The sequence below is a fragment of the Notolepis coatsorum genome, assembly GCF_963971535.1.
Source record: "Notolepis coatsorum genome assembly, chromosome: 1".
In the NCBI taxonomy this organism is placed as follows: Eukaryota; Metazoa; Chordata; class Actinopteri; order Aulopiformes; family Paralepididae; genus Notolepis; species Notolepis coatsorum.
In genome coordinates, this window is record NC_140165.1 from 83,653,174 (window position 1) to 83,664,407 (window position 11,234).

At 43.0% G+C, this 11,234-nt stretch overlaps 1 protein-coding gene across 1 annotated transcript; it reads right to left on the reverse strand.

Moving 5' to 3' along the window:
- Positions 1–1,755: 1,755 nt before the first annotated feature.
- pfn1 (profilin 1) lies at positions 1,756–10,076 on the reverse strand. The gene is made up of 4 exons (XM_084314412.1): positions 9,960–10,076; positions 9,076–9,223; positions 3,378–3,573; positions 1,756–2,431 (listed from the first exon to the last, which is right to left on the reverse strand). The coding sequence occupies exons 2-4, from the start codon at positions 9,214–9,216 to the stop codon at positions 2,334–2,336; spliced, it is 435 nt and encodes a 144-aa protein (XP_084170538.1). The 5' UTR covers positions 9,217–9,223; positions 9,960–10,076; the 3' UTR covers positions 1,756–2,333.
- Between the last annotated feature and the right edge of the window lie 1,158 nt (positions 10,077–11,234).

Consider the following 11,234-nt stretch of genomic DNA (forward strand, 5'->3'; position numbering starts at 1 on the left):
CGAATGCTTCCGCGTTTTCCCTGATTGGCTGCGACACGCCCCGCGGCAGGCGCGGCAGTCGCAGAGCGGAGCGGCAGAGCTTGCGGCATTATGTAGCCCTAAACCGCGATGATTTTCATTCGAAGCTTAGCTCACCCGGCAGCGTGGCGGTCCTGCGGTCCGTTGGTTTCAAGTTCGAATCCCGTAATTTTTTATTTTTTTTTTAACGTGTATTCTTTCGCTGGTTAAGGTTAGGCATGGTTAAGGTTAAGGTTAGGCATTGTTTCGGAGTTGGTTAAGGTTATAAAGGTTAAGTTTAGGCGCTGTTAAGGAGCTGGTTAAGGTTAGAGTTTGTCTTAGAGAATGGCAATATTCTTTCTATGGTTAAGGTTAAGGTTAGGCATGGTTAAGGTTATGGGTAAGGTTAGGCATTGTTTCGGAGTTGGTTAAGGTTAGAAAGGTTAAGTTTAGGCGCTGTTAAGGAGCTGGTTAAGGTTAGCGTTTGTCTTAGAGAATGGCAATAGACAGCCTATTTCCGCACTGCCACTCTCTCGCGCTGCCGCGGTCACATGGTCACATTCTTGCACTCCTCCGCTGTTAAAAAGCAACACGCCTGTAGGCCCGCGTTTATATTGTTGCCATCATGTGGCGTAAATGTCACAGGTTGACAGGGCGCCCCCTGCTGTCCTTGTATATGTATTGACTGTTTTGTTACAGCACAGACCGTGGAATATGCCTCCATTGGATTACCTGGGCCGTGGAATAACACCTATACTGTGGAACAACATGAATCATGCCTGTACCATTGAATAACATGTCTGTACTATTGAATAACATTCCTGTATAAAAAATGCCTGTCCTTGTATATACACTTGTTCAATTCAGTGTCATGTGATTTAATTGATTGACTTGTTTGATCACTGGTTAATGAGATGGGCAGCTGTGAAGATGTGTCTTGTATGAATAAAGGTTGAACCTGTAGCACCTTGTGATATGTTATGAGTACATTAGGGGTATGTTATGAGTACATTAGGGGTATGTTAGTGGTACATTAGGGGTATGTTATGAGTACATTAGGGGTATGTTAGTGGTACATTAGGGGTATGTTAGTGGTACATTAGGGGTATGTTATGAGTACATTAGGGGTATGTTAGAGTACATTAGGGATATGTTAGGAGTACATTAGGGGTATGTTAAGAGTACATTAGGGATATGTTAGAGTACATTAGGGATATGTTAGAGTACATTAGAGGTATGTTAAGAGTACATTAGGGGTATGTTAGTGGTACATTAGGGGTATGTTAGAGTACATTAGAGGTATGTTAGTATGTTAGAGTACATTAGGGGTATGTTAGAGTACATTAGGGTTTATGTTAGTGGTAGGTGCACACTGAAGTTGGCTGCTGGAATGAAGGTAAAAACCAAACAAGAATGACCCCCCACACCCCCACACACAGAGTACAAATGGTAAGACAACATGTTTTAGAATAAATCTTTATTTATTTATTTTTTTAATCAAAGTTAAATGTTCCCAGAGCATTTAGTTTATATTTGTATTTTTGCATAACAGGGATAATACAAGTATAGACACATTGGGTTGGAATGTCTCAACTCTAGAAAATAAAATATAACACTTGCTCCCTGGTTTAAAAAAAGAAAAAGGCAATACTTTGTTATTAACTATTTTCATACAAAACATTTAGTACCATTTTCCAGTAGTTGACGATCTCACAGTCAACACAGTAGTCGACCTACTCAAACAAACGATGTTGCCTCTTTGTTTTTTTTTTTTTTTTTTATCTGCTCAAAGTGAACATTTCCAGAAGCGTCGTTGGGCCAAGGTCACGTGAAGATGCTCTGAACTACAAATCAGTTGCTAGTCAAAGTGTTCAGTGTTCTGCGTCCGCACAGTCGGGCCTGTACCAAACACATGGTCAAACTTCCAAAACTGCCCTGTTGTCAATCCAACCCCCCCCCCCCCCCCCACCCAAAAGTACATTTGTCCATGTTCAGAAAACCAATGAGAGTACCTGGTGACAAAAATATGTCACCCTATCCCCCTTCTAACCCTTTCACTACAGAAGGTTAACCCTTTCACTACCACACTGTACAGAAGGTTAACCTTTCACTACCACACTACAGACGGGGTTAACCGTGTGTAGTGTGGTAGTGAAAGGGTTAACCTTCTGTAGAGTGTGGTAGTGAAAGGGTTAACCATTTGGTAGTGTGGTAGTGAAAGGGTTACGGGCTCCGAATACAAACCCTCACTCTGCTATCTGAATACAAACCCTAACTGTTTTGGAGTTGGAACCTTTATTTCAACAGGCCAGGTGGATGTGCCTCTGACGGCCATTTTACGAGCCCGAGTCTCTCAGGTATTGACCAATTTTGTAGGCTCGCTCGTTAATGTTGGCACCCTGGGCGTCCTTCAAGCCTTTCACTAGAACGAGACCTAAAAAAAGAGAGAGAGAGAGAGATGAAGAGGGGAAGGATGGAGAGACTGTATTGATCATTCTGTTCAAAGTGATCAGTTAGTAAATCGCTTTGTGTATCACGACTGTAGTCCAGGTTGTTTGCTGTTGAATAATTGTTATGGAATTCCCGATCACTATGATGTTTTCTATGATTTCAACAATGATTGATTCACAAATTAATTCAGTAACCACAAGTGTAAAGCTTAAAATAGCTTGTTGTGATTAACTGATTAAAGGCCCCATTCAGTTGACAGATTTACTTGAAAGTGGGATGAAATGCACAGTCTAACATCCATAAAAAATATCTTGTTGGAATTTGGACATAATGTTCCTGTGCACCCTTGCCTCAACTACGGTCACGAAAATAGCTCATATCACCAGTGTCTGTCCTTGACGTGGTCCGAGTATATCGGAAGAGCAGACAGGTTTCATAAAGAGACGCCACTCTTTAATTTGTGTAACCTTATCAATATTATTTATTCTGATCAGACCTCCAAGCCCCTTGTCGCTGGACGCAGAGAAGGCATTTGACAGAGTAGAGTGGGATCATCTATTTGCTACACTTAATAAACTTGTCTTTGGTGACCGCTTTGTTGCTTGGATTCATCTTTTGAATGCTAACCCAAAAGCTTGCGTCTGTACTAATGACGTAATTTTACAAATTCGGTATGCCCTTTGAGTCCCCTTCTGTTCACCTTGGCGATTTAACCCCTTTCGATTATGTTGCGCTCTTCCTCCTTATTCCAAGGTATTTGTTGAGAGGGCACAGAACATCATGTATGCTGATGACCTTTTTACTTCATGCTATGAATCCTGCAGCTACTATTCCCACTATATCTTGATTCTGGACGAATTTGTCTCTTTCTCAGAGTACAAACTAAATCATCAAGTGTTTCCCAATCAATACTGCCGTGTGGTTCTTACCTGTTACCGTCTTGTAGATGCCGATAAAGTAGGTGTTGGAGTCGGTGTCAGAGGATTTGCTCTTCAGTTTCAACATGTAGGAAGCTGGGTCTTCGAATTCATCCCGGAGCACAGTACACCTCAGCGCTGCTACGGTCACACCACTGGAGAACAGACTGCTACGATCTGCAGTCAAGATCTTCTTTATTTCATCATCCTGGAGACGGAAACAGAGAGAATATATTTATATTTAATACAGTGATTCATGTACTGTACACACAGGCAATAGAATCTGTACTTAGCATCTGTACTGAATTAGCGTATTCTGATGCGATTCTACAATGAGTGGAAAATGATATGAGACATTGTTTGGAGTTGGTGCTCGAGGTTAAATTCACAAGCGCAAAGAAACACCTACGGCCACATCGTTATGCTTTTCTGCCAGCTTGCTGAGGGTAGCTAGTGTGCTAATGTGATGAATGAATTGGCTTTACTTGGCCCACGACATGAAGTGTATTAGAGCTGGCATAGAGGTTCCCCAGAGTATTGTGATATGACATTATAAGAGCTTGTTCAAGCTAAGCAGTCTGCATGAACCGCAGATGAATCTAGGAGCGATCTATTAATAGCCCGTCCATTTTCCTATCGCCGCAGGACATAATGCAGGGACGCGAGCAGCAGCTGGAGATACGACACACGCAAGATGTTTATTACTTGAATCAACTGCCGACAGGCTGTCGGTGACAGTAACGTTAGACGTTATAATTTCATCATGTTGGGGGAAATGAGATGTCTGAATAAGACGTCTTTTGTCAAATATACCGTTAGATCACATTCACCGTTTGCAAACCGCACAGTAACGCTTGCTAGCATAACGTTAGCTCTCCGACTCATGACATTAGCTGCCTGGACTAGTGCCAGCTGTGTGTATTATTCCTTACATAATCGACAGTACAACACAACCATCTATTGTCCTACAGGAATAGTTTGCAACGCCCCCTAGGGGTGAGAAGCACTGGTCACATGCTGGTGAAGACACCACAGACAAACTCTCTCTCTCTCTCTCTCCATCTCTCTCCCTTCTTCTTTGACTATGTCTGTCTCGTGTTCCCTCTCTCCATCTACCTCTCTGCCCATGTCTCTCTCCCCTCTATCTCTTCCTCCCCCTCTGTCTTTTCCTCTCTATACGTCTCTCTCTTGCATGCTCTCTCTCTACATTCCTCCCAGGTTATCAGATGAATTCCTGTTACTTGCCCAGTCATGCCCCCTTACCAGGACCACACCTACACCCCCACCCAAACACACAACATGATTTAGCAGCATTTGCAGAATGACAGAAGATATGTGGACAAGACACAACACAGTCTACCAGCGAGGCCTGCTGGACCTAGTAGCTCAATGTCAAAATACTCTCTCTCCCCAGTGTTAGTGCTCAGTGTCAGACTGTGGTTGCACTGGGCAGCTGCTAGTCAACAGTGTCAGACTGTGGTTGTACAGGGCAGCTCCTAGTGGTCAACAGTGTCAGACTGTGGTTGTACTGGGCAGCTCCTAGTGGTCAACAGTGTCAGACTGTGGTTGTACTGGGCAGCTCCTAGTGGTCAACAGTGTCAGACTGGTTGTACTGGGCAGCTCCTAGTGGTCAACAGTGTCAGACTGGTTGTACTGGGCAGCTCCTAGTGGTCAACAGTGTCAGACTGTGATTGTACTGGGCAGCTCCTAGTGGTCAACAGTGTCAGACTGTGGTTGTACTGGGCAGCTCCTAGTGGTCAACAGTGTCAGACTGTGATTGTACTGGGCAGCTCCTAGTGGTCAACAGTGTCAGACTGTGGTTGTACTGGGCAGCTCCTAGTGGTCAACAGTGTCAGACTGTGGTTGTACTGGGCAGCTCCTAGTGGTCAACAGAGTCAGACTGTGGTTGTACTGGGCAGCTCCTAGTGGTCAACAGTGTCAGACTGTGGCTGTACTGGGCAGCTCCTAGTGGTCAACAGAGTCAGACTGTGGCTGTACTGAACTATACGCGCACTAGTTACTTTGAAGGAAACACATTTTATATACAACATGTGACAAGTTGATAAAATTATGCAACTTTAAAGTTCAACCCTACAAACATCATGAGCCAGAATAACTAGACCAGCAACTATTATAAAGTAAAGTCCTCCAGACTTGAGGAGAGAACGCTCCTTAGCAGTTAACAGACAGGTAGAGAGAGAGAGAGAGAGAGAGACAAACATTGTATGCGTGTGTGTGAGAGAGAGAGAGAGAGAGAGCTGGTAATTCTTGTTTGGCGTTAGCCTCCATTCCAGCAGCAGTACCCGTCTGTTTACACTTCAGTCCCTAGAGACATACCCCTAACATATACCCCTAATGTACCCGTCCGTTTTAAGTGCAGCTTCACACAATCATTGCACTTTATATGAATCTTTAGGATGGTCCTGTCTATATACCAGAGGAGAAAAATACACACTTTGATTTATTGTCAATTGTGTTCGTTGGACCGTCTGACTAAGCCGGAAGTACCACTACCGGGAATTCATTCCAGGTCTCCACAGTGGTAGGCCGAATTCCCTTTAGGACTAGTTTTAACAGTGAAAGCTGCAGTGATTGAAAAGCCTCCTACAGGAGCTCTATGGCTTGATTCAAAGAGGGTGCCACCGTATAAATTATTGTGTGGTCCACATACAAATGTATCTTAGCTGGATTTATTCCATGACCAAGTCATTTATAGAAATAGAAAATAAGATAGGGCTAAAATCCTTGAGGGAAACCTTTGTTTACTGTAAGTGAGGCTGATGAATAGACACTGAGTTCTGAGTAAATAGTAATACCAGTCACACTTAACATTTAGAATAATGGTAGTAGTATTATACAGCATGGTACAAGCAAAGGAAAGCTGAAGATAGACAGTGTAGACCATTGACTCTCTCAAACCTTTTCATGTCAAAGACTCCCATTTGATGAGATTTCTTCTGAGGGACCCCATTTGTGAAGATATTTGCTGTAAGATGATATTTAGTCCAGATATCAATAACTGTGTAGATAATATATCCATAGGTGGGGAGATGACAGAGGATAGAGTTGAACCTATGATCAGAATAGTGGTACGGTACGTAGGCCTACTGGCAAGAAGAGTCATAGTCAGAGGTAAATCTACTTCTGGGCTGAGCAACTAATGTGATAAACGAACAATAAAGTTACTATTGACATGTCAACACAGTAACGTTAATCCGTTGTCCCATGTACAACCAGTTCATGGCAAATACAACAATTTCCACCATAGTTTCAGTTTTTACGTTGGCTTAGCAGTAGCAGCTAGCCAAGATGGCCGATGTTCTCTAGCTAACGGTAATAGCTAGATAGTTAACTTTAGCTTCTCTATCAAGACAGTCAGTTTGTATTTCTAAATACAGTGGAAACTGATTATACATACAAAGACAGACGTTACCATGTTGATAAAATGCAAATATGAACTTTATATATTAGTTAGTTTTTCATGTTAGTTTCAAAGGTAGGAACAGACTGGCACCACAGTGGTACAGTTTGTAAGGTTGCATAATGGAGGTAGATTTATCTAGTAAGGCGTGAGTTGGCAAACGTCAAATTCAGACACACATTCAAAAACACATTCAGACACACATTCAGACACCTTTTTTCCTTTATTTGTTACAGTAGAACAGAAAAGAGTAGAATAGAACAGAACACAGTAGAATGAAACAGAACAGAAAATAAGAGGGTGAACAGAATAGAACAGAGTAGAATACAACAGGACAGAATAGAGTAGAACAGAACAGAGTACAGAACAGAGTATGACCGAAAAGAGTAAAATAGAACAGAAAATAATAGAACAGCAGCACAGAGTAGAACAACAGAGGTGAATAGAGAGAGAGATAAATAAGATAAGATATTCCTTTATTGATCTCCTTGGGGAAATTCTGGTGTCATACATGTATCAGCATGAGAGAGGGGGAGGGACGGTACAGCTATGGGCAGGGTAATAGTTGAAATACATAAATATAGGCACTCAAAAATTGATCTGAATAGAAAACATGAGATAAGAATACAAATAAACAAGTGTAAACTATATAATTAACTCTAAATATAAGAATATGATCAAGTAAACTGTGTAATCAAAGGTGCAGAATACAAATAAACAGTGTAAACTATATAATTAACTCTAAATATAAGAATATGATAAAGTAAACTGTAAATCAAAGGTGCAGATGAGGGTCTGTATGCCCCATCAGTTATATTATATGTTACAGTAAATATGGGCAATAAAGAAATATAATCTGAATATATACTATGAGTAAAGTAAAATAAGCAGTATACACAAGGTACTGGCATGATATACGAGAAAGAGAGAGACAGAGACGGAGCACTGCAACACAAGTACAGACACGTGTAAGCGAGCGAGCGCACACAAGTGTGAGGAAATTAGCTTCTCGGTTCTTTCTCAAGTCTTTCAGACTTTCTGTCTCTCTCCGTCTTTATCTCTCTCTCTCTCTGTGTGGTAACAGTATTTCTACACATTGTGAAACAAAGAGATGACTAACTGAGATTTCTCTTTCTGCTACCTACTGTATAGATATGCATTCCCTGCAAATGTGTGTGTGTGTGTGTGTGTATTGTGCGCGTGTGTGTGCGTGTGTGAACCTGCTCTTAAGAGGCGTGTCCGGGTGCAGTCAGAAAAGCGCGCGCTCGTCAGCACTGCTACTTCCTGCTTGTGCAGCGTTTTTCAACATCACAACCATATAAGGACATCGATGCAACTCAACACCAAAAGGAAAAAAATACGGAACTGTCAGACTGACAGCATTCACACTTTTTAACATCAGAGTGTCACCAAATGTCATCGCTCTAGTCTACAACACACCAGAAGTTTCCAGAAGAATTGTTAGTTTAAAAATAAATGAATTACTCAATTAAATGGTCAATTAATAATCATTTAGTTATAGATCTCTTTTAAGGCCTTCTCACAATAGTTATTTCACTACATAAATATTATAAAATTGTAAAAATTTCTACTTTTTGAAAAGCACTGGATATATTTGCAACATACCAAACCCATGGTTTGAATAAACTTTTTCAGCTCAATCCAAACCCCTGTCTGTAGCCTATATTGTTGCTGGTTCAACTCTCCTACTATACGGTTATTAAAAAGCACTAGAAATATGCTATCATACTTAAAATCCCTTCAGTAACATGTACTTGAACCGAGGAAGGGAAACTCCACACTCAGAGCAAGCTGCTACATGCAGGCCGCGTCCCGTGTGCAGACATATATCATTCCCTGATTTATACAGTAATATCTCTGTAGGAGCCTGCAACACAACTTACTAGACAACCTGAAACTAGACAGTTCTAACTGGTCCAGCTGTTTAGTATGGAGACACCCAGAGCTCATCCAAGCCCCCTCCAGTAGGGTGACACCAGGACCCATCAGGACCCACCAAGACCAACCAGAAGAACCCACCACAACCTACCATGAGATGCATGAACTACCAGGGCCCACCACAACCAACCAACCAAGGCCCAGCCAGACCCACCAGCCACCACACCAACCAAGGCCCACCCAGACCCACCACAATACTAGGACATACCCAACCTACCCAACCTACTCCACCAGACACACGCAGCACAGAGCCATTAAGGAAGATGATCAAATAACTTAAGACTGGTCTCTGCCTCTCTTAGGCTCGGTCCGTCTCTGTGTTTCGCTCACCGCGATGTTCCTGAGAGTGCCCGACGCACACCACACGCCTCCACTCTGTCCCACGATGGCGGCGTCCATCACTTCCTGTGTGTTGGTGAGGGGGTTGGGGGCCATCAGGCTGGCGAGGTATCCGTCCCATGCGGAGGCCATGATGCTACTGCAAGAGAAGAGAAGAACCACGTATTAACACAACATGATGACCATTCTGCTACTGCGAGAGAAGAGAAGAACCACGTATTAACACAACATGATGACCAAGACCAGCAGAGAGAAGAGAAGAAGAACCAGGTATTAACACAACATGATGACCAAGACCAGCAGAGAGAGAAGAGAAGAAGAACCAGGTATTAACACAACATGACCAAGACCAGCAGAGGAGAGGGAGAGAGACATACATACAGATGGATATTTTCATAATACATCATTTTATGTTAAAACTGAATTTAGAGACAATGGAAATGCAATAGTCAAAATGATCACTCAATATAGATAGACAGACATACAGAGAGAGAGAGACAGACAGACAGACAGACAGACAGACACACACACACTGACGGCCAGACAGAAAGAGAGAGACACACACACACACTGAGGGACAGACAGAAAGAGAGACAGACAGTCAGAGAGAGAGAGACACACACACACTGACGGACAGACAGACAGAAAGAGAGAGAGAGACAGTCAGAGAGAGAGACACACTGACAGACAAGACAGAAAAAAGAGAGGGACAGACAGACAGACCTTTAGCATTAGCTCTAGTCGACCAGGAAGACTAATTTGAGGAACAAACTTGCAGATTACACTAAAACAAGAATATACCAAGCAAAACACGTTTTAGACAGCCCAGAATACTCTCCTACGCTGTGTGTCTGAGAGAGAGACCCTGGCCTTACCTGAGACTGGTTGTAGTAGCAGGGAGATCAGGAGAGAAGAAGAGAGAAGAGAAGGAGAGGTGCAGTAGTGGCAAAGGAGGAAGCAAGTAGCAGCTTTTTAGTACTTGAGACCACACCCTACTTCCTGCCCCCTCCCTCCCTCCCTCCCTCCCCCCTCCCTCCCCCTCTCTCTCTCTCTCTCTCTCTCTCTCTCTCTCTCTCTCTCTCTCTCTCTCTCTCTCTCTCTCTCTCTCTCTCTCTCTCTCTCTCTCTCTCTTTCTCTCTCTCTCTCTCTCTCTCTCTCGCTCGCTCGCTCTCCCCTACACACACCTAGAGAGTGGGAGGGGACAGTGAGTCGTGCTGAAGTTAGAATGTCCTTTCCTTTGTGTTCTGGTTTCTCTTGTGTGTCTCTCTTCCGCTGTCGCCAGCGCACGGAGGGGACGTGCCCGCGCATAGACACAAGCTGCCGGCTGTAGGTGAGGCAGGCTGGAGCCAATCAGAACCCTCCCCCACAGGCCTGGTCATGTCTCTGATATGAGGAAGTGAGGAGGCTTAACCCTTTCAGAGCCGGCTGGAGGCAACATTCTATGAACAGTCAACTTTCAACTCTCCCCCCCTCTCTCTCTCTTTCTTTCACTCTCTCTCTCTCTCTCTTGTTGTCACTCATGCATGTGTGTGTGTGCGTGTGTGTGTGTGCGTGTGTGCATGTGTGTGTGTGTATGTATGTATGATGAAGACTTTATTGCAGACTCAAGGTCCATATGACACGTATAAAAACAATACAAAAACAAGGACAACAACGTAGATTAAAATTTAAAATACATAATGGCATCGATTCCAATGTTTCCACAAACCAGAGGAGTACCTTGTATCGCTTTGTTTGACATCAGTAATGGCATTCTTCGTTTTTTTTTTACTCTAATAGTCGACATATAAATGTAAACATCAAGTTCCTCAGCAGAGCATGGAAGGTGGAAGGTTATACCTGCAGTTTAAACATGTTTGCTGTGCTATAATTACACCAGAGGTGGGCAGTAATAAAGCAGAGTACAATAGGCTCTGAACAGGCTTACTTTCACATTATCTGTACACATAACATTTTCGTGCCAGCATATCAGCCTGTGCATACAGTTGGCGCTGCACATCAACATCATCACACATGTCAAGATCAGTGATGTTGTGACCCAAATATTGCACACTCTTCACCACATCTAGAGCGCAGTCAGACAGCAAGAAGGAGGGACACTTTTGCTTCTGGTCTTCCTTAGTTTTCACGATCATAACTACACTCTTGTT

Excerpts from the sequence above, each read along its gene's own strand:
- pfn1 (XM_084314412.1), bottom strand. The coding sequence starts at position 9,216 with ATGGCCTCCGCATGGGACGGATACCTCGCCAGCCTGATGGCCCCCAAC. Across the intron at positions 3,574-9,075 it reads GCACTCTCAGGAACATCGCG|GATGATGAAATAAAGAAGAT; the intron begins GTGAGCGAAACA and ends TTCCGTCTCCAG. Across the intron at positions 2,432-3,377 it reads CATCTACAAGACGGTAACAG|GTCTCGTTCTAGTGAAAGGC; the intron begins GTAAGAACCACA and ends CTCTTTTTTTAG.